Raw genomic sequence first — 24,809 nt, 5'->3', positions numbered from 1 at the left:
ACTACGTACATTTTTCACGGAATTTCGACAGCACGCGCGTCGTGAACGATTTATCGAAGAGCTTGGACGCTCGAAGCAACGTGATTTGTCGAAGGAGAGGGCTATTTTAATTCCGCACGCGAACCGCGAACGACGAGAGACCGCGGTATTACGTATCGGATCCGTAATTTCGCGGCGCTGTAAGGGGATAAGGGGATTCTCTGCGAGAGAATTTAGCGAAACGACAACTACGTCGCATCCCGTGCCTACCCTACGTCAGTGCTAATGAATTGAAGAGACTTAATTAAAAGATGTTTTCACGGTAAAAAAAAAAAGAAGGGGGAGCAAGACCTCGACGAATCGAGAAACTCGAGCGTACAACCCGTTTAAGTTAAAGGCACGGGAAAAGGAAGAGAAAATAAAAGGAAATAAGGACGAATACTCCAGCATAATGGAAGGGTTGTGTCTGCAGAAATAATTTACACAGCGCGTAACGACGTATTTTGGAAATATTACTCGGAATATCATTCGCGGTGCGTGGATACTTTACCTACTTCGCGTAATTACAACATCCCTCCATCATGGGAGAATCCCCGGCGTGCGTATATAATTTTAAAATACGCATTAAAAATTAAAAACGTATGTATAAAAATGCAAATTGTATTATTAAAATAATACAGCAACGTCAGTTGCACGTACATTGCATGTGCACGGCAAATGAATTTATAGTACGCGCGTGTTGCGGAAGGTAACGCGCGCATAGTGGTTTTCTTGCGCGATGTTATCGCGCGTATCTCTGACAAGGTAGCTTAACGCCATTTCGAAAGCGGAAACACGTTATGACTAATGCACTTACCTCGGTTTCGCAGTCTGGTTCCGCATGCGCCAGGTGAGAGATATCGGGAGGGGTACGGTGGTCGAAAAAGAGATCGTAAGCATGGCACAAAAATGTGAAAGCGTTGAATATTTATTGAAAACGAATTCGCTATGTACAAACGTATTAAATACAAGTGCGTGACATTTATACAGAATCGCCAGGGAAGAGAAGTACAGCCGGGGTGATACGTCTGACCACCGCCCGTACGGTAGTCAATACGCCCGCAGATAACAATAGATAACTGGCCCTGTACTAGCCGTTGTGCGCAATCTGCTTATTTACAACCCATTTCGCCGTTTATATTTGCACGCAGAGATTGCCGCGTGCGCCGTCGTTTTGTCGTGCGTGTGCAGCTTGAAGTCTAGCGGTCTGAAACGGGGATATTTATCTGTCCAAAGTGAGACTAGCGTGATGAGCGAGGGATGATGGAAAAGAGAAAGGAGGACAGAGAGAGAGAGCACATTATCTACTTAAATTATCTGATTGCTAACGGATGAACCAAAGGTCTACGACAGTCTACGCGAAGAAAGTCTCGGAGAATAAAATTACATTACGCGGAAATTTACGAATCATTAAATCACGATACATGCGGATTGTCGACTTTTTCCAAGTTTAGTAACTCGCCGAGCATTCTGCGAATGCGATTAGCAGAGATCAAAGAATACAAATGCCAAATTGGCAAACGCGATACCAGTCAAATAGCAACGACGGTGTTGCAATGCAATTTAATTAATTGAATTTGTTGTTCCAACTCGTTTCTCGTTTCTCGACTGGTGGATATCACATGTTTGAAGCGAAGAAGATCGCGTCTCTCGACCGATACCGGTCTCGATCGTGTTGAGAAACGAGCGCAAAGAATGAATAGCGGTAGCGGGTGGAGGACGAGTGGAAAAGGGCGAAAAAAGCACGACCGCGTGTTTCGTAACGAAGGCAGCAGATATTAAATTCCATCGGCAAACGTGGAATCCGCGTGTACTCGGAGCGTCCGAGTTTCGACTTTTGTTTGCGTCTAACGGCGAGAGGCGAGCGCGCGCGATCGGCTGCCCGCTGCCATTGGCTGCATACGCATGAAAAATAGAGCTCGTTTGAGCCAGTAAAAGAGAGAACGCGCCGTTCAATGAGAATCAGACTCCAACGAACGTGGATACGCTCGAGCGATACCCGAATAAATTGTGTAAATCTTTTTCGTTCGCCAGAGAAATGGTAAAGTTAAAGTTATTTTCTCATTGAAATAGTATTTTATATTTCGTACCAGCGATGACGTGCACTCTGTCGATATTGTCTCTTTCGATGTCTCGAATGATTACGTATCATGCGCTACATGTTACACTAAATGATATTCCGTTGATATTTCGAGGCGATATATCAACGAGTATAGGCGAATAGGGAAATTTTATTATGTCAATTTTGCTTGGTAGACATGTTTCTCTTAGTTTAGTCGGAAATACGAAACACGATGCTGCTTAACATGACCAACGGTCAACGGTAACGTGATATAGGACAGATATACCTATAACGGTATATACGCGCTGCATTCGAGAGGTATCTGCAGTCTTGTTTTTGCGGCTTCATCCACTCTTGCCGAGATGCACTCGTTCGAATAAACACGAAATCGCGGAATCGATACGTTTACAAATGGGATTTTCTTATGAAAAATTGTACAAAGTCCCTCCATTGTTCAGCTTAATAGATTATCGCTACGATGGGCATAAATAATCCGCAGAATTTACCCGATTAAGTAATAATCTACAACAATCCCCATACGAACGCTTTCCTCCAAGACATCCAAAATGCTTCCTACAGAAAGAACTGTCGTCGCGGACTATCCGTTCAAATGAACTGTCTCCTTTCAATTAAAAGAGTAACGATATGTGTGTGATATGTTGAATTTTTCCGTATGAGATATGTCAAGATATGATGAGGTTTTCTTACGGTACAAAAGAAGCTATACTTGTCTCAAATACCGACACGACTCTACCTACTTATGCAATTTTCTCAAAATTGAAAATAGACGAAATCAATGTAAAAAACTATGCGCGAACAATTTCCTTTTTACATTTCTTTTTGTAGGAAGAAACATGCATCAACGTAACTCGAATTGTATTCGATCACGCAAAAAGCCTCAGTCTAAAATTACAGCCGTATTATGTATTTATATTTTCAAGTAGTTATTATATACATATCGGATCCGTGTAAAAGATATATCCGCGAGTTCTGCATGATCGAACATTCGACTTTGGATTTTTTCCAGCGATCATATTCATCATATCGGACATTTCAAACGTTGAACACGAATGTACAAACAATCGGGAGAAATTTATATAAAGGCTGACTGAGATCGAGAGGCTGAGCCTCGAATTAGTTGCGAATTAAGATCGCAATAGATATCACTCGATATACTTGCTTCACTATCGCAAGTGGCAGTAGTGCTCAAGAGAGTTATCGTCTTTAGTTTTGTCTAGTACATTATCGTTGCGTACCGCGTACCTATAGACGATATTACAAATTTACTATTTCCACTGTCATCATTTAGCTCTATATCCTGTAATCGAAAAGTGAAAATCAGTATCGTTGAGAGAACGCCGCTCATTTACACATACAAGAGTTAAGAACTGGTATCTTATCTCGATCCTATTTTGCTTTTAATCTCGATATAGACGCTAAAGAAATATAGATTTGTTTAGGTACAATAATAAAAACAATGAAAATCTGTCAACTATTTAACCATACACACATTCACCGTTTCTAGGTCTTACCTATCTTACAGAACACGAGAGAAAGCGTGAGCTCCTTCTAGCTTGCACGAGACAACGTATCGGAATTTACGTGAATTTACGCAAAATTTTTTCCGATCACTTTGAACGTCGCGGAATATTTCTGTCACGTTTTGCGCAGCTCTTGATTTTTTTCCGCGGTTGCTCTCTCTATTGCATCTCATACGGAATCACTCTAACAAATATATAAGCCTTTTGTTATTTCACATTAACGATGGCGATTTACCTGGGAAATGAATTTTGCTGTTGGAGCATAGCCGATCAGATAAAGGACCTGGAGATTTCGGGTATAAAATTGGTTAGTTGCATAACTTTGCTCATCACGAGACGCATAAACAATTAAGCTTCCCTTAATAGAAAATGTTCGTAGTCCGTGGACCGTTTACAAAGTCACGAGCTATCGGATACTAGTTTGCATGTTGTGCCGAGCAAAAATATTTTGCCGGGTAAATCGCCCGTCTTTATTCCATGCTATAAACTTAACATCAGATCACACATGCTTCTCTTTTTTTTCGCTTCAGGATCGCGTTACATCCAGCTTGATAGCAAAGCTTTATGACTTGATAGGGCTTGCGATCCGGAAACGATTATGAGATGCGACCGCCAGTAGAAACATCGGTCCTAGACCGATGACCTAATCATTTTTACATCATCCATTAATCTTGTAACGTTCTTTACACATTCTACATATGAATATATACTGCAACCTCTAATGGTATTGTCAAACATTTATGCACTTTGGCTAAGCGCATCTTAAGCTTAATAGTAGTTTCAGGGAACTTAACGCAAACTCATGGCTTAAAATTACTTCTTCCGAACTCTTGGAGAAATGTTTCTTATATATAATATATGGCGCAACGCTCTGATTAATTTTACAGAACCTTTCTCTCAGAAACCATTTCGTTATTCTTTGTGCACTGATAAGCTCCTTGAAGCAACGTTCGTATAATTCTTTCTGCGCGCTGCTGCGGCGGGTATTCAATTAAAATGTTAACGAGGAATCGTCGTTCGAGTGAATCGGAGGGAAGGATATTGGTCGCGCGCGCAATTAAACCTGGTCGGATCAACGATAATTAGCTTGTCTATACATTTGTCTTCTCGAATGTGAACTTTGAGAATAAAACGGTCCTGCAAAGAGAACGAGTAGTTTCGCCTATGTTAAACTCCATCAGAAGCACATCGATCAATAGTACAGTCGATTCAGTTGTATGCACTCGCAATAAATTTCTCGCTTCCCTAAAACCAACAACTCACTTAATTAATTGTCTTAGAAACGATATATGTATACGCGCGCGCGATGTGTGTGTGTGTGTGTGTGTGTGTGTGTGTGTGGTGTGTGTGTGTGCTGTGTTGTGTGTAGATTTATGTTTCCCGAAGAAACGAGTTTCTTTCGCAAACGCGTCTATATGAAACTGATGTGTAAAAGGCTCAAAAACGGATAACGCAATCCCACATGCGAAAGTCGACTGACCTCAAGTAGGGATAAAGGTCCATTTTTTCCTTCGTTGAAGCGAATCGACTACGTTATTCGTCGATGGGTACGTACCACGCGCGATTTTCGAGTCCGATCCACGTATATCCCGAACGTGACGCGAGTGCTGTTACGGTGGGAATATCATAAGCTTGTTTGCTGACAGTATCAATTTCGGAACAGCGTATGTGCGATTTATCGAACGTGCTCCCCGCGTATTGCCGGCGCTAGTAACGTTCCATTTCGCGTATCGAATGCCACGGATCAAAATCATAATCTATCCGTTTCGATTGCGCGAGTGTGGATACGGTACCGTGGATACTCGTAATCATTATCGCAAGATCGAGTTGACTGGTCGATGATGTAATTTTTCTGGGCGATCGATGTGACGCCAGCGAGATGAAAATGCAAAGCAAGTTGCATTTTAAAGACCAACTGGAAGATCGAGCGATGTACCGCATACGTTCGGGCGTGTATAATTAAATATATAAATTTGATACATGCAATCCCACGTTATCCAATCACACGTATTTTCGAACAATATATGTGATCAGACTGTGAACGAACGTTGATTCATTCTTGACAACGTTAATGATCCGCAGCGCTTTGATTCGCGTAACGGCATCTCCAACGAGAAGGTAATTTTGCGCAGACGATGTTTTCGCGGTTTGAACACGAGTACTGCAATGACAATGATGTAATTTGTGCGATTTATACCGATTAGTAATTAAATTCGCAGAGACGCCTGGTCGGTCGAACGAAAAGATTATCGTATTAATGTAATGCCTGGTGAAATGCAATTCGCGTGCGATCAGCACGTGGCGGCGTGCTTGTACGCGCTTTCTTCGTGAACGCAGTTTCATGCTACAATATCATCGATACGCATACGACCACGGACCATCGCGGACGATTTACCTACGTCCATTTCGGACGATTTATGGATCGTCAATCTAGGTACTAACTTGGTCTGACTTGGTCTAGCTTGGTCGATGAGGGGCAGTTCCACCAATTGCCATTTAGTTCGCCGATCATAGAAAGCCGGATAAGGTTCCAGCCTTCCAGTTCTCTGTATCAGGTATCATTTGACTCACCGGGTTTGTAACCGAGATTTTTTCGTTGAAGAAACAAGTGAATCTCACGAAAGCTGGGTCGGTTGATGTCGTTCCTTTGCCAGCACTCGCGCATCAGGTCATAAATCTCTTTAGGGCAGTTCTTTGGCAGTGGTAGTATCATCTGTGCAAAATAAGCGAAAGTCCAATCTGGTATCACCAGTTACGCGCTACGTAAACTGCGCATATATTGGGTTGGCCAAAAAGTAATTACGTTTTTTTTTATATAAATAAAAGGCGAATTTTTCATGGGAAACAAAAACTTTATTAAACAATATATTGTCCATTTTTTTTATCTTTTGCCATTTTTCAGGCAACTTCATGATTCCGCGCTCAAAAAAGTTCTTATCTTTTTCAGCAAAAAACAATTCCAACAACGATTTCATATCCTCATCAGCAGTAAAGGTTTTACCATTCAAGGCGTTTTGCAAAGAACGAAACGAATGGTAATCTGATGGTGCCAGGTCTGGCGAATATGGTGGATGTGGTAACATCATGGTAACACATCCCATCCAAGCTGCAACAATTTTTCACGAGTGACCAAACTTGTACGTGGTCTAGCGTTATCATGGTGAAACACAACACCTTTGCGATTCACCAATTCTCGACGTTTCTGTTTGATGGCATCATTTAATTTATCCAGTTGACGACAGTATACGTCTGAATTAATGGTTCGATTCCTTGCAAGCAGCTCAAAATACACAATACCTTTAAAGTCCCACCAGACTGACAGCATAATCTTTCTTTGGTGAATATCTGCTTTTCAAGTGCTTTCAGCAGGTTCATCACGCTTGCTCCACGATCTTTTTCGTTTGACGTTGTTGTAGACGATCGGTTTTTCGTCGCCTGTTATCATACGTTTCAAAAATGGATCATTTTCCTCACGTTTCAAAAGAGAATCGCAGATGTCAATACGCTTAGTGAGATGAATTTCTTTGAGCTCATGTGCTACCCAAATATCGAGCTTACTAATGTATCCAAGTCGTTTTAAATGGTTCTCAACACTCGATTTCGGTATGTTAAGATTCTCAGCAATTTCTCGTGTCGTTAAACGCCGATTGGAATCGATCAGTGCCTGTATTTTGTCATCATCAATTTCGATTGGCCTTCCTGAGCGTGGTGCATCTTTCACATTAAAATCTGCAGATCGAAATTTAGTAAACCAATTTTGACACTGCCGCAGCTTTAAAGCATCTTCGCCATATACATCAGATAACTTTTAATGAGCTTACACAGCGTTTTTCCCTTTTCGGAAGTAATAAAACAAAATATGAGGAAAATGTTCTTTTTGATTTTCCATTTTGAAATCGACGGTAAAGAAACAATTGTTAACGAAATCGTGTAGTTTCTTTTTCTAAAAGAAGCTTGAACTGTGAGTTGTTAACCTACATAATGAATTTGCGGTTTAGAATGAAGTTAGTTACATTTCAAGACATGTATGTCCATCTATTGGAAAAAAACGCAATTACTTTTTGGCCAACCCAATAGTTTTGTTCAACACATTTTGTGTACACATAATGCAATACAAAAAGACATACGTACACTACTTTCATGTCACCATATTGACAATGAAACGGAAAATAGAAAATATCGCGATTTATAATATAATACGTAAAAAGGTATACTGTTATAAAAATCGCGCGCGACGAAACATACAACTGTATAAAAAGTATATGAAAAATGTTTCACGTTCACAATTTAATCATATCACGTGTACGGCCTGGAAAACCGGGAGGGCGGAATATTCGCACAATTCTTACGGTACGCGTGTTATTTTGACGCACCGTCGACACATCGCTCGTTGCGAAAACGAACGCGACGGACTCGAATGTGCGGTGCAGTATTTATTACAATATATTATATAAATTACGGCAGACAAGTAGTTTTGCCATTTTCATGGAAAACTCACTCACGCGCGACTCACTTTTATAATTACACGTTCGGCAATGCGCGCAGAGGTTTATGCAAACCTCTGTTTTCGTCAACGACATATTTGCGCTTTGTGATCGTTCCACATTTACTCTCACAGAAACACGAAATGTGCTAGCACTATCTTTGAGAGAAGCTGCGCAAAAAAAAACGGAGCAAGGTTGTAAGAGTCTACGGAGTGTAAGGTAATCAGAAGCCTGAAAGACCGAATAAATAGCAATGTTCAGAGCGCTGAAAGCACCGCGCGAGATACTCGACTCGTGAAATCAAGTACTCAGTGCGCTCATTACGTTAAGTACGTTGGGGACAATGAAGGTGAGATGTCGAAGGATTATTCCGTGAACTTACCTTTCGCTCATCCTCCTGATAAAAGTAAGTCGCGTTCTCCACTATTCGATGATCCGGGAACTCCTCGAAGGGTTGCTCCCGTGCGAACGTCAAAAGTTCCCACAGTGTGACGGCGAACGCCCAGACGTCACTTTTGCACGTGTATCTTCCCTGTGCGAGGCACAAAGCACATCCAAGAAAATTTCACAAATGTTTTATTTATTATGCAACGTTCGTTTAAGCACTTGCCTTCCCTTTCTCGTTTTACCCATTTTCTAATACGTTTATTTTCTGTTTACTTTTATGCGGTACAATCGTAAATAAAAAAATGCCCGGTCTTTCTTCTATTGGGTTGTTCGGAAAGTAATTTCGTTTTTCACAAAGAGATGTCGTTAGTCGCGTTCCTCGATACTTAACCTTACTCTAAGCGGCAAATTCGTTTTATATTTTGACAACTGACATTTCAGACGTTATTTAGTATCTTATTGTGTTGCGATCTGTCAAGTCATTTTTTTTGGCATCACATCAAACATGGAAAATCAAAGTGAGCATTTTCGTAATATTTTACTTTTTTACTACCGAAAGGGTAAAAATGCAGTGCAAGCGAGAAAAAAATTGTGTGCCGTGTACGGAGAAGATGTATTGAGTGAACGTCAGTGTCAGAATTGGTTTTCGAAATTTCGTACTGGAAATTTCGATTTGAAAGATGCACCACGTTCAGGTCGGCCAATTAAAGCTGATGACGAGAAAATAAAGGCTCTGGTGGATGCAAACCGTCGCATAACAACACGCAAAATTGCTGAAAGGTTAAATTTATCGAATTCGACCGTTTACGATCATTTGAAACGCCTTGGATTCGTTTCAAAGCTCGATATTTGGGTTCTACACAATTTAAAGGAAATTGACTTGATTCGACGCATTACCATCTGCGATTCATTGTTGAAACGTGAAGAAAATGAACCATTTTTGAAGCGAATCATAACTAGAGATGAAAAATGGATTGTTTACAACAATGTTAAGCGAAAACGATCATGGTCCAGGCAAGATGAACCTGCTCAATCGACATCCAAGGCAGATATTCATCAAAAGAAGATCATGCTTTCTGTATGGTGGGATTGGAAGGGAATCGTATTTTTCGAGCTACTACCAAGCAACCAGACGATTGATTCGAAAGTGTATTGTCGTCAGCTGGATGAATTGGATGCTGCCATCAAGCAGAAGCAACCAGAATTGGCGAATAGGAAAGGTGTCGTATTCCATCACGACAATGCCAGACCACACACAAGTTTGGTCACTCGCTAGAAGCTTTTACAGCTTGGATGGGATGTGCTACCACACCCACCATACTCTCCTGATCTGGCACCATCCGATTACCATTTGTTCCGGTCTCTACAAAATTCTTTGAACAATGTAAACTTCGATTCAAATGAAGGCGTCAAAAATCACTTGCTTCAATTTTTTGTCAATAAGGAGAAGGACTTCTATGAGCGTGGAATCTTAAAGTTGCCAGAAAGATGGCGAAAGGTAGTGGAACAAAATGGCCAATACATCACTGAATAAAATTTATTCTAAATATGAAAAAACCGCTTTTCATTTTTCCTTGAAAAAACGAAATAACTTTCCGAACAACCCAATATAATAACGTTCCTTCTATTTATAACACATTTTATCACGTTGATATTCGATTCGAGTAAGTTGGAGAAAAAAGATTAAAAGTAAGACTCGCTCGGCATAGAAACCTAATGTTTGAGCGCGAAGGAGTAATTTATGGAAACTGTATGCGTCTTCGAGTTTCCTAAAGTTCAACCGGGTAACTGAGTTAAGTCCAAGCTTCGCGGAACGCCGTAAAGCAGTTACTCGGTTTTACTCTTTTCCTCACATTGATAGCAGTGTACCTTCCGCTCCCATTGGCATGCGTATGATCCGTCAAGCAAACTAATTGTATGATAAAATATCAACGACAATCTACCGGCAACAACGTGAAAGTTTTAGCAACCGGTTCTCACTGAAAAAAATTAATGATACAAGCATGACGTTGTCTCAAATGGTACAAATGTATGAAACCTTAATGTGCCTTTTGCCCTAGTTGGGGAAAAATTGTGCAAGCGATCATCCGCTTTTGTCGAGATTTATAATTAGAGATTCGTCGAAACATTTTTGAAATTATCTTACTTGATTGCTCGAGATTGCGAAAAATATAATAGTGGGAAAAAGAGCAACGTAGACGGAAAACGTATGAAAAAGATGATGGAAAAGGCTTCGGTCGTATGCGCAGGAGCAATTTTGAATCGATTTACGACGAGCGATTGCGCACTTGACGTAAAATTACCTCGACTTAAGTACTTAAATTAGATAATATCTGCGCTGTGCCGGCAATACGTTGGGAAGATTGCACATGCGTGCGAAGAGTTTGCAGTTCGCGCATGTTCGGGAAGACTTTACGACATGATTCGATTATTTATCAAGTGAATAATACACAATCACGATGTCGTACATTATTACTTGTACGTTAATTCAGATTATTCGAGTTAAATAACAATTGAGAAACGATCTGCACGGGAGATGAATCGCAGCGTATAATAATGATGAAAGCATAATGTTAAGTATGAAATTATTCTCGTTCTTGCACTCCAAATGATGGTAATTTAAGATCGATGTTTCTTTTTACGGAAATTTTACACGAGCATCAGAGCGCGCAGGAAACTCGCTGATGAGATCGCTCACCGAATGATCTCACTCATGGAGAACGATCGTCTCCACGATCGCTAGACTTGATACGATCGACGCGAAACCATTAAATCGACGCTAATCCCGGATAATTCTTGAAGCGGTATTTCGCGCGTAGAAACGAGGTCGTTTCATTAGCGCGGCACAATGGCGGAGTTCGGATAAATGATGGGCAATAATGAAACATTAATGGCGTAGTCAGTTTGAAGCGACGCTGCCAACTAGCTATTCGATACTATATTTTCCATCCTCATTTCTGTTTCGTCGAATTACCATTTTCATATTAATTTGCCATTACGCGATTACGGCTCATATACGACTTCCGTAAATTCCCACGGCAAAGAATAGGGATGTTGATGCACACGTGCGCAATGCATACGTGTATAGTTAACGAACAACTAAATTAAATTTATATCCCTGATGCACGATTAATTTCCCAAATGGGAAGAAAACACTCTCAATTATATTAAATCGTAATTATATTAAATCAAAACTAACATAATTTCTCATTATGTTTTGGGGCTACTCTGACAAGGAAAGGTTTTTAGGTGTTACACTCGGATTTCAAAAATGTTTTGCATGCAGGTAGGGAGGTCCCCAAATAGAAGAAAAATTATAAAAGTAGCGGCCCAAATGCATATTTGCGCGCTATGTGCGCAATTTTCGATGTTAGGTTAATTACTCAAAAATGCTATTTCCAATCGAATTCTTTACATTTTTTATTTCACCTAATGCACAACGCTTTAAAAAGAAATCAAAACCAAAATTAAAACTGAAAGAATGAAAAACCTCCCTTGACCAGATCTTTTATGTCCTCGTTATGGATTCTGATCAAATCTATTTAAAGTCGCATACAATAAATCACGCAGAAAGAGCAAACTACGATTTGCGCGATGTACAATTATTCCAAATTGTGTGCATTGGCAGTTGCAGTAAAAAATTAAAAAAGTTACGATGCAAATACCATTTTTGAGCAATGGGCCTTTTTATACGCACTGTGCTCGCGCGGCACGAGATTACATTAGACGCTCGTATTTTCTAAACACACACACGCGCGCACACCCATACACACACACACACACACACACACAAAATTATTCAAAGCAATATAAATGTGCATTAGGTGAAATAAAAAATGTAAAGAATTCGATTGGAAATAGCATTTTTGAGTAATTAACCTAACATCGAAAATTGCGCACGTAGCGCGCAAATATGCATTTGGGCCGCTACTTTTTTTTTTCTATTTGGGGACCTCCCTACCTGCATGCAAAAAATTTTTGAAATCCGAGTGTAACACCTAAAAACCTTCCCTTGTGAGTAATATTTTCAATTCTGACGCGCGCGAAAAGTTTTCTCTCGTACAGTACAGTACATATATGTATATTAAAAGTAAATCGCGCGCGATCGCGCGTAAACAGGCTGTTTCGCACCGTTTGCTGCGTTAGCGGCGTCTGATCTGACTATACCCTCAGAAAGCATTTCTGATAACAAGACGAAAAATATTCTTGACTAATTTAATCATATTACAAGTATAAAAAATATGAAAATAAAACAATTTTTAATTTAAATCAGTAATTTCTATTCTTCTCTCTCGAATTAAATAAGATTGTCTTACTGTCTCGAGACAAGAGTAACATATACAAATTTATGCTTATATATTCTTGTATGTAGAATAAGTTGATATTAGCGCCACTTTATAGTAGGCTTTGTCGATGTCGACGCATCATTTTCTCACAGTTGCTCGTCGACTCGGCGCCGTCCTTTATTCGGATAAAACGGCCAATATTTATGTGTTGCAATCGAAAATCGGGAAAGTGTTTCTGTTACTTACAATGAATAAGTGCAATACTCTACAAGAAATATTAAAAGATATGGAAATGTAAGTAAGTATATACAATATACTTACTTGAGAAATAAGATTCGAGATAAGACATTTCCATATCTTTTGCACTTATTCATTGTAAATAACAGAAACACTTTCCCGATTTTCGATTGCAACACATAAATATTGGCCGTTTTGTGCAGATTCTACAAATTCTCTTACAAGAATAGAATAAGATGTCTTTTAGATCTCACAATATTCTGAAATCAAGAATATTTTGAACTTGCTACAAATTTTTATCTAAATCCTTCTGAGAAAATTAATGTGATAGCACCAAGATTATTTGAATCTAGATTTTCGAATTTTCTATTCAAGATTAAAATATGCTTCTTTTCAATAATAAATATGATTGTCGCTATAGCGATCTTATTTTATGATAGATTAAAGAGTAATAGCATTAAGTCCAGAAATCTTTTCTGTGGGTGTATAGGCGCGGACACGCTGCTGATGCAGCACGCTTGCATCGCTTCTAAGCGCCGGCGGAAAAATTTCGCTCTTTCCATCGGAATCTAGTTGGCATTGGTATTTTTTCCGAATTCACCACAAGTAAACGCGAACATCTTCCATTGCCGTTCACGTTGTACTTTCAGCGAAAACAGCCATGTTCCGATGTCGAAACTCGCGAAGCGGAACGATTTGCGTTCGGATTGTCGAGCTGTTAAGCCGGAAAAGCCGCTCAACATTGAATTTTCAAACGGGTATCGCGCATATTTTCTCCAGCACTTTTATAGCTCAATTACGCGTATCGTGCACTGCGATGGGCAAGCTCAATTCGTTAATACCAACGTGACCGCAGACGGCTCTATCAGCCTGATGTCGGGTGGTTTCGCGAATCGACAGTTCGATATTGGTCGCGTCAATCGAGAAATTAAAAGCAAGATATTCTAAATGCAATGCAAAACTTCATTTTCACTTCGTAATAACGTTGTTTAGAAATAAACGGACTTTGTTACGTAACGGATTAGACTAACGAGAAAGATAATGATTTATGGTTTCAGATGACTTTTATCGTGTAACGCATCGTTTTGCTTGGACGAATAATATTATAATAATTTCAATCCAATTAGCAATTTCTTTGAAGAGAAGAAGGCCAGCAAATATATAACAATCCCATTGGTAACAGAGTGATTTTTACGGTTGCAACTCGCTGTAATACACGAACAAAGCACTTGGTACAAGCGAACCACATGTATGCCAATAAGAACGATATTTTTATCGCGCCTATAAATCCCTAAGAGATCGTGCTTCTTCGATGCAGTGACCGCGATATGCATTTATGATGGATGGATGAAAAAATGATCACGACTTGGACAGAGTGCGCGATACGGCGGGAAGGTTTTACCTCCGAATGTGAAAAACAATGAAAAAAAAGTACGCATCCGAGTGAAACCGAATTTCATCGCGTGGATGCGTGGCCGTACTTCGTCAAAACGACACGTCCAATCCATGCGTGGAGTGAAATCAAAACGAGCCGACGTGTTCTCGTCTCGTGCCCCTTTCCTATTTCGTCCGTTTACGAGTGCAAGTCGTTTGCGCCAATTTGATTTATCCCCTCTGGTTTTATCTATAATTCTATCCAAGTTTTCGCATCGGCGATCTTTATTGCCAGTAACGGACGCGAGCTAAACTGACAGCTTCCGGAAAAAGGCGCACACTGTCGAGAAGTATACCGCGCGAGTGCTGAATTTTTCGATGTCTACTGGCGAAAAGAGACTTGAGAACGAGCGAACATAATGTACCATTTTAATATATAATATGAAGCAAGCATCTGTTGCCTTTATTATACACTCACCATTAGCATCGATTCCCATGCCATCCACCTAATTGGTAACGGAGGACGGCCTTCGATACGAAAGTAATCAGCCGCGTACGTGCTTCTTCCACTGCCTAAATCGGACACCTTAATGGTACATCCGCCGCACACTATACAATTCCTGAAAAACATTCCAACGTATTGATTTGTTAATATGCAGCCGTTTTGAGAAGATTCATTTTTTCCGCCAACTCGCAAATTTTCAACCGAAAATTCAATCATTTTTCGATCAAATTAACACTTTCATTCTTTTATTAACGCTGCCCGTGAGATCTCCGCTATGCTGTACAGCTGCGGTGTTCTATCGGCTTGTATCGAATGTAACGGCCAAATGAACATTTGTTTGAGTGCTTTATTTTATACAATATAAAAATATTCTACACACGCGGCAGCTCTCTGTATCAAAAAAACAAACAGTGGACTTTATCAAAATATCACGCGAGTATTTTTTATCTTAGCTCCCCCCTCTCTCTATTATACAGTATGCACGCGCGCGCGCGTGTAATTATAACTATTTTATTTATCCAAGTTGCATCTCTCTCTCTCTCTTTCTCTCTCTCGCAGCCTCACAAACTCAAGCAAACGATCGCGTTCAAGTTACTCACGGTAAGATCGTTGCGAGCATGTCGAAAGTGACGCTTGTGCAAAGTTTTGCGCTGATTTGCGCGTAAACCTTGCCGTTCATCGCGTTCCACGGTAAAAGGGGTGGCTCGCAGAATCGCGCGGGGATGGTTTAGTAGCTGCCACGACGCTTTTATTTTATGCGCACCAGTGGATACTTTCACACCCGTTATCAACGTCTGTGTGTTCCGCCAGATTTGCCAGCAAGTTTTTCTACTTCTGGTACCGTAAAAATCGAGCTCGTGTTGCTTTTTTTTGCTCGAGCATTCAAATGCAATCACGCTTTTACGATTTTTCGAATCGCTTCGAAACGTGCGGACGTACGCATCATGTTACAATTATTAAGAGACGAATTAAATTAAATTCTGCTAAAATTAATGCTTAAAAAAATTTCTACTTAAAATAATTCTGCTAAAAATCATTTTTGTGCAAAGTCTTTTGTAAAATATATTACATTATGAAATTAAAGGCCCATTATTATATATTATATTATGAAATTAAAGGCCGATATAAAATAATTATAAATATAAAATAATTAAAAATAATTATAAAAATTTTATAGCATTTTAGTGCAAAAGCGCACGACGTGAAGATCATTTGCGAAGCGAGTGAAAACATTGATTCATTGATTCGTTCTTCAACAGCTATGATTATTATTTTTCTGTTGAAACGTTGGCGGTTGACACAACTTATAAAACTGATGCAATTTGTCGAAAAAGTGGCCAGTCGCTATTTGCGTACATCGCTTAGTTCGGGACTCGCGTTTCTAATTAATCGCCAATGAATTTCACCCTTTTCGTCTAGCTTCTTCGTACCCTGGCTACTGTCGCGACAACGATCGCGCCAAGGGGCACGATATAATTAAGGTTTACGATTAGAGTTAATAATTCAAACACGTGAGCGTCAAACCCCTCCGGTCCTCCCATTCCCTTGCTTTTAATAGCTCTACGATATTGGTTGTCGTGCCGCGCTGTCGGCGTTGTCGGGGTTCAAGAGTTTCAGAATCGCGCGGAGGGTGGAAAAGCGTGGTAGATCTAGAGGCAAGAGAAATCGTTACGTATACAGACGCCAGAAGGGGAGACGATAAAACAATCGGCTACTGTAACAAAGCAATCCCGTCGTAATGTTCGGAAGCATGCTTTCGTACGCTTACGGAAAGACCTGGCTAGTGTATGCATTTATTGTTTGTTCGTTTGACGCGCTAAACGATTCCGTTGAGTGATCATGCCATTCAGCGAGGCCACAGTCGGAGATAAAAGCGTTTCACCTGAAAACGAATCTAAGATCGGTGGAATTTAACGAATGAATCAAAGGACACAACGGCTGTACCGGAACCATGCACTGTACTTCGATTACGTTATTTTACAATTACTTTGTAACAGCGAAATAATTAATTAATACACAAAGTTATGATGTAAGCGCATGAAAAAAGGCATGCCGCGCATAAAATTCTTTCAGAATTTGTAATTATATTAGGGGTGTGATTTAGTTTTGAGGGTTTTTTTGCTCAAAAACGCATGTATTTAAATATGATAATGAATGAATACCTTCATCAAAATATTTTCCTTCGTTTTCTATCACTTTTTCCCATCTTTCTGGCAAGAGATGGATTCCACCACGATAAAATCACTCTTCTTTTCAGTTGATCCATTCGTCGACGAATTTTCGCACTTCTTCCAAATTATCAAAGTGTGTATCCTCTAAAGCGTGTTGCATCCACCGGAACAAATAATAATCGCATGGAGCGATGTCCGGAGAATACGCGGGGTGCGGTAAGACTTGCCATTCAAGCTCTAATAGTGTTTGTTTCACTGATAACGCAACGTGAGGTCGAGCGTTGTCACGAAGAAGAATCACTTTCCGTCGTTTACTCGCAATTGGTGGTCGTTTTTGGTCCAATGCTTGCTTCAACTTGTACAATTGGTGTCGATAACGATCAGCCGTGACAGTCTCATGCGGATTTAACAGCTCATAGTACACTATCCCACCAAATACAGAGCGTTACTTTTGAACCGTGAATATTGCGTCACGGAGTGGATGTTGATGGTTCGCCTGGATCCACCCATGATTTTCTGCGTTTCGGATTATCAAAATGGATCCACTTTTCATCCCCAGTAACAATCCGAGACAAAAGACTCTTCTTTTTTTGCCTGGCGATCAACGAAATGCAAATGTTCAACCGGTTCGCAATGGCACTTTCCGATAATTCATGTCGAACCCATTTCCCTTCTTTCTGAATTTTTCCCATTTCATGTAAATGTTTGGTAACTGTTGTACGATCAACATTTAATGCTCTGGCAAGTTCTGAAGTGGATTGTGTTGGATTTTCGTCCAATAATGCTTGCAAATCTACATTTTCAAGCTTTCTTGGTTGTCCCGAGCGTTCTTTGTCCTTCACCACTTTTAAAGCGTCTAAACCAGTATTCACACGTCTTAATTGATGGGGCAGAATCACCATAAGTTTCCACAAGAATTCTATAACCGTCAGCCGTAGTTTTCTTTTGATTAAAAAACAAAAGCAACGCATGTCGAAAACGCTGTTTCGGAAGTTGCATTTTTACGATGATATAAACACGACTGTTATTGCATCTATTGCTATAATGCTACTAAATGTCATAGATAATGTCAAGACTGTAAGAAACAACAGTTATCGGAAACAGCTATTGGAACAAACTGACACTACAGCCATCTGTTGCAAAACCCTTAAAACTAAATCACACTCCTAATATATAGTTTTAAAATGTACATAAGATACGTCGTATTGAAAAAGACTTAATTATTCGCGCAGATATATTCATTTTCACATGATATATCCTTGTCAAAACGGAGGCAAGACTGGTGGCATCTGCGGTATATATCCGTTTAGTTGTGCCTCCGGAGCAACGAACCGGTAATACAGCAAACAACTGCTCATTAACGAGCAAGCCCTCAAAGCAACTTATGAGGAAACAGCGTACGCTTACCTTGTGGCAAGGTCCCGATGCACGAAGTCCATTTCCTCAAGATACTTCATGCCGGATGCTATTTGCGTAGCCATGTAAACCAATGTGCCGAAACTGCAACACGAAGAACAGGGTCGGTTACGTTGTAAAGTTTACTTGCAGAAACTTCTTGGTATACACACAGACGAGACATTTGCAACGGCGATACCGCAAACGGTGGACACTGCAACTCGCGGCCGAGTTATATATTTTTAACGCAAGTATATATGTAGTAATAAAATGAGATATTTTCCGTTACTTTATAAGGTAAATCTAACGATTCGAATAAACTTGCTAAGCACTCTCCGTATTTCAAGAAAGTACCAACTATCGTTTTTCTTTCTGTTTACAAGTAGGCAGACTAGTACTTTAAACGAGCGGCAAATTATTATTAATAAGAAAATGTTTCAAACAAGAAAAACAATTTTTAGGCAAACGTGAAGTAGATTAAAAAGCTTTATATTTAATTATCGCGTTACATATATACGCTTCCGTGCATTATTTCGTAACAAACAGAGTAGCTAGAGTCTTTTACATTGAAATTTTTTGCTCTTTTGTTTTATTTCTGATAAATTCAATTTAAAAATCGGACGAAGCGAGATGTGAAACGTACGCGTTAGTTACGATCGAGCATTTGCATTCGTTCGCATTCACTGAGAACGCACGTAGGTACGTACTACGTTTTTACTATTTACATTTTCCTAGTGCATAGGACGCGAACCATTTGCGTCGAAACGGTCCTGCGTGGTATTTCTGTGAGAGATACGCCGATAGAACCATTGCGATGGAGTAACGTATTGTCCTTCCTTAATAAAGCAAGTTAAGTCGTAACTTAACGGCGTTACGACAGAAACGTGCGTGACTTATGCGAAACAAACAATAAAATGTAAAACATGTTTTAGAAAAATCCATGCTGCGTAGTGATTGTTCGAATATATCGCCGTTATCTGTTTATTCGCCAGATTGGATAAGCATCCGCTGAAAGAAATCTTTAAGGTCTTCAGCTCGTTATCACGTACGTGCTTACTATACGCCTCTCGTGTTCTCGGATTTAATTTTCGGTATAGCGTCAAATCCCGTGGGAGCAGACGTGAATTTTCCAATGGCAATAAGACGCACCGTCTGATACGGTACCGTGTAAAAATTTGTCGGGCTGCTCAGCGTCGCGAATCTTAAAGCTTCATTTGCGACGTTGGCAAACTGCAATTCGGTTGCCGGTGCGTAGAAGCTGTGCCGTACTAAAAGCTCGGCTATCCAGGCTGATCCTAGATATTGGATTCGTTCGTGCGACGAACTGATTGCAGTTAAAACGACGACACGGGAGGATAAATGATAACGATTTCGTTTATGAATGACAGTACGTATGTCGGAAATTTAATTAACTACTTGGGATATGCGTCGCAGATGTGGTCGTTCAGCACAAGTTATTCAAATGCATTGCGCGCATTCAGAGCCGCGCGCAATAAAGCTATGCGAGTTAATGGAGCAACTGCTGTCGCAATGCATAGATGTGTGTCGTAGATTGCATTGGGAGAATCATTAAGTGGAAAAAATCAGTTGCGCAAAGAATGGGAGAAAAGAACACGTATGATGTACATATCATGTACGAAGTTGTCATTTGTATTATTACGATTTCATTACAGTCGTGGAGTGGTAATACGCATTCACGCGAATTATCGAGCATCCCACGCGCGTCAATATTTTCCGCGACACTCGATGAGAACAAAGCGAGATCTCCTACGGCTGCCTCATCTCGCGCGAAAGCTGAAAACGATCGCGCGGGAAAACACGCCTCGCCGACACCTGTCATGAGCACCGATGATCCTCTCCGTCGCTCACCTCTCATTTTCAGCCGATTTCTCGCATTTCGAGTACTTTCCGCATAGTTCTGGCCATCGCGCGTTTTCACGCGCCCTGCGGACGTGATTGGAACTGACGTTCTTCGCGGCGACAGAATAAAACAAAAATTCGCACGATCGCGTTCGACCGCGACTGCCTATCGTGCAGCTGCTCGCGAATTTGCTGCTCTCGTCGTGCATTTATCGTTTAACAAAATCCCACAAAACAGTCCTTTTACGCGAATGCGATGCGAATTAATTGCCGCGTATCCGATACTTTTACGATAGCTGAAAATGCTCGTGGCTTTTCGTCATGAATCTCGATAATTAATTATTGCAGAATTTCGTTTTAATTTATTGTTAATTAATCAAATGAATTTATCGTTAGTTTTGACTAAGTGCGTTTATCATTGATAATTTAAAGCCGATGCTACAACATGTACAATTAATATGAAAGTGCAATGATCCTACAAACGTAGAATATAGGACATGTCGAAATATGGTTCATTGATTTCTGTGTCAAAATGCTGATGATCGTATAATTATTTCTATTTTCGATGATACGCTATTTACTTTGAATCTCGTGATGCTGATTGCCAGTGTGCGAACGGACATTGATAATGCGTATCGCTTTTAAAACGATGCAATGTTACTGACGTTACAAATTATTATATATTATACGTGCCATAATATCAAATTTGTGCCCATTAAATTATGTTAATTACTCGAATAACGAACGTTCTCGCGGTACACGTACGCATATGCATTTTTCGTGATATGCCGTTTGCGTTATGTACCTGGGTGCAAATCGAATTCGCAAACGGTCTTCGCGACCAACCAACTTGGAAATACCGTAATGTAAAAGTACAAAAGTATTAAGGAGATTTTACCGAGAAGATCGCATCACAGATCTATTGTATATAGTCAACACAAAAGTTAAAGTCAGACAAAAATATCGTGTTTATCGCACCTGAGTGTCTTGGCAGTATGCAGGCTCGACGTTTCGGCGATGTGACTCTGCAGGTATTGATTCAAATCCCCATACTCGCCGTTTTCCAATACGATGCACATGGGATCGTCTTCGAGGCTGGCACCGAGTAGCCGCGCGACATTTCGATCGACGAGTCGTACCAGTCTCTTTGCCTCCTGTTGAAATTCTATCCTGCAAGACACATGGAGGCGTTTGGAAGTAATATCTTTATAGGTGCTCGGACGCGGTACAACGGTCGTGGCTATTGAATGCGGCGGATATATACATATATATATGTATGTATGTATATATATGCCGGAAATAACGCAGATGCTTTGCTCTCCCTGACGTTGCTCGAAAGAAAGAGCAGGAAGGTGCAAAAACACGTATAAGGATCAGGCACAGCGACCATTACGCGCTAGGCGTATCAGTAAATTCCAGCATTCGCGCGCACGCGACGGCAAGCGATGTAGAACGAGATGTAGATGTAGATGTAGATGTTCTATCGGATGGTTTATAGATTCGATCGTGGTCGTATTAAAATTCTCCATCGATTTATATCTCGCTAAATTTTCGCAAATTTTAGCCCGCGAGACGACGCTTATCTCCTCGTATCGTTAATCGTTGAAACGAAGAAAATGCATTATATGTGGAATGCATGCAATTAACGGAGCGATTGCGTTTCGTAACTGATTCATGGATTTTATCCGACCGTGAATTAAATGAAAAAAGTAATTAGTTCGTAATAAATATCGTACCATGTGGTAATTTGTGATATTCGTGCAGCAATCATTTGAAAATTTTGCATTTTCATTGACTTTTACGCTTTGAAAGCGCGTTTGCACTGCACGCGTACGCTTTTGTTTCGGGAAATAAACGGGAACACATAGTTTGGGTAAACGCAATTGTAACGTATCCAGAACAAACTGTTTTACAGATTTTATTAATTTTTGAGGGGTATCGTGAATCGATTTGGATATTTCATGCCACGCGTGCACGCGAGATATAAAATGATCGCGTAACAGAAAGTGTCACAGCGGAAAAAGAGATCTTCCTTCACGCGTTGAACAATTCAATCGTCAAACGACAAAACGTAATGGGATCAGATACGAAGAATCTATCAGGAAGGATGCGCGCGCGGACTTTTCCAGAATGTTGCAGCCGAACAAGACGAGAGCGCGGAAAAGGATAAAGGCCACCGGAGACGATCGTGTTCCAACGCGAAGTTGCATCTGTTTCGCGCGACGACACGGGTTCCGCGAGTTTCTCCAAGTCGGCAAAATGTATTTTGTAGACAATGCCATCGGTGATCCCGTCTGTGAGGATCATCCTTTCGCTACTGCGCGACGGCAATGTGTCGTTCGGCCGGGTGAATCCGGTGCGCTCTGTCGTCTGTTTCTACCTGTATCGGCCTACCCCGAACGAAAATCGCAATCGTCTGACAAACAAAACGTTCCTGTCGCGCACATCGCGAATGCAATGAAAGTAAATTTTTTCTATTGGCTGAGCCGCAGCGCTTACGGTCCCAGTTTCCCAGTTGCGAAAAGCTTTGTTCCCGCGCAGAATTTAATGTTTTTCTGGAACATTATTTTATATTTCTATACACGTTATGTAGGATAAATACGTGCTCGTGTAAACGAACGAAATAACGTACACCACGTAATCACGTACGGCGTTCCGTAATTCGAGATATTACTCGCTGCAATTTAGAGTTTTTATTCACATTGTATTTTATATATATGATATATTATGTATCGCGCCGAATTATTTTCTTCGTTTAATAATATTGAATAATGTATTAAACGTATTGCGCAGTGTCGCTGTGATCGGTGGTTATACTGGTTTTCAAATATTTCGTTGGAAAAAGCCTAAATGTGTGCGCGTGAGCGTTCCGGTTCGCCAAGTGGGTCGCAATGGTGGATTTAGGCAAGCGCGATTTCACACGTGAAAATTGCGAAACGCAAATAACATTCAACGTAAACAAGATTATCGATAAATATTTTATGCCGATCGGTAAATTGCGTGCTCTGTAGAGAAAGATATTTTAATGCACGCACAAGTTTTATGTTTTCAATTTTCTAAAAGCGCACAGAACTCATCGCTTTATGAAAAATTATATTGACGCGGACGTGTGCGCGCGCGCGAACGCGCGCTATTCGATTACGTGCCAATCATCGATCGCTTAAAGCCCTTCCGCATTATCCGGTCGCATCTACTTAATGCGCATAGCGTGTCATTACATTCGAAATCACTTTGTACCGGCGTTATTGAATTACGTCGTTAACCCGACGTTCTATAATTTACTGGAATAATTTTCTATCCGTCTATACGTACCACTTTCAATTTTTGTGTTTATTTGCCGCAGCAGCGGCCGGCGCGATATTACTTCTCGATTAAAGCTCCCGTATTGTGTATGTGCGATTGATGCTTCAAGTAAGCGTGTATCGTTTTGAATCCGATCACTGTGGAATCTCGTAAAAGCAAAGTTTCACGCTCATAGTATGCTCGCCTTACGTTTCACGTTCTAAATGAAGAAACATTTACACCGGATTCTCTTACCTAAGAGCGTCGGAAGATCCCGGTTTCAGGGATTTAACGACGACCAGATCGCTGCTGGTATTCTTGAAGACCTCGTCGTATCCGGGAAATCTGTCGACCTCACAGAGATGAACATCGCCAAAGTATCCGCAACCGAGATTCTCAACAATGTTGAGTTTCTCTCGCGGAAAGTCGAGGATACACTCGGGTGTTTCTTCCTCCTCCTCCGTGAGCATATCTTCTGGACTGTAGCTAGTCATACTGCTAGAGGCTTTTGCGCTCATCGGTGGCGGTGTACTCGGCGTCGGCGAGGGTGGCAAGGGTGGCAGGGGACTCTACGAATGATACGTGCAAAAAACTGCCACTGATTACTCTTTCTTTCACGAATACAATTATTCGCAAGTAAAATGTAAAAAGTAGTTTTTTTACTCGTGAAAGATATCTTTGATAAAAATGTTTGTACAATAAAAATTAAATTAATTTCAAGTTAAATCATTTCTGAATCGTGCGCTATACAACGTGTACATCTTTATGCGTAACACTGAAGATATCAGAGCTGACGTACGGATTATACAAATGGAATCGCGTTAGAAAAATGCTATAACGTTATTAACACGATCACGTAATAAATGTAATCACGATATATTCCTTTCAATCTTGCCTTCCTATAGAACCGAATCTAATAGTACGATCTAACGACTTGTACATGCACGTCCCATGAAACTGCCGTAATCAATAACCACGCCCTTTACATTATCGCTTTATAATCTGTGTATGTCCACAAACGACGGTTTTCTTCGCGGTAGTTATGATTGATAGTACTGCGTTGTTTCCTCGTTTTTCGGTCATTAATCCTCATAATTCACAGGATGAAGTATTTTGCGTCGTGCATATTGTGTAGAATAAACAAGCCCCGTTGAAAACGAGGTCGGAGCCCATACAATGGTGTATACATGCCATTAGAATATATTTC

The 24,809-nt window shown here is 40.5% G+C and overlaps 1 protein-coding gene across 1 annotated transcript in view; it reads right to left on the bottom strand.

Annotated features, from left to right (window-relative positions):
* Nucleotides 1-930: 930 nt before the first annotated feature.
* LOC105278910 (discoidin domain-containing receptor 2) overlaps nucleotides 931-24,809 on the bottom strand; it is a 178,399-nt gene continuing 154,520 nt past the window's right edge. The window contains exons 13-18 of the mRNA XM_011338353.3: nucleotides 23,858-24,171; nucleotides 21,299-21,490; nucleotides 18,473-18,565; nucleotides 14,868-15,009; nucleotides 8,488-8,637; nucleotides 931-6,334 (exon numbers count right to left, since the gene is read on the bottom strand). Coding sequence (XP_011336655.1) covers nucleotides 6,173-6,334; nucleotides 8,488-8,637; nucleotides 14,868-15,009; nucleotides 18,473-18,565; nucleotides 21,299-21,490; nucleotides 23,858-24,171 — 1,053 coding nt within the window. The 3' untranslated portion in view covers nucleotides 931-6,172. The remainder of the gene's footprint in view (nucleotides 6,335-8,487; nucleotides 8,638-14,867; nucleotides 15,010-18,472; nucleotides 18,566-21,298; nucleotides 21,491-23,857; nucleotides 24,172-24,809) is intronic.

This window comes from Ooceraea biroi, chromosome 9 (genome assembly GCF_003672135.1).
Source record: "Ooceraea biroi isolate clonal line C1 chromosome 9, Obir_v5.4, whole genome shotgun sequence".
In the NCBI taxonomy this organism is placed as follows: Eukaryota; Metazoa; Arthropoda; class Insecta; order Hymenoptera; family Formicidae; genus Ooceraea; species Ooceraea biroi.
This window is presented reverse-complemented; position numbering and strand designations above follow the sequence as displayed.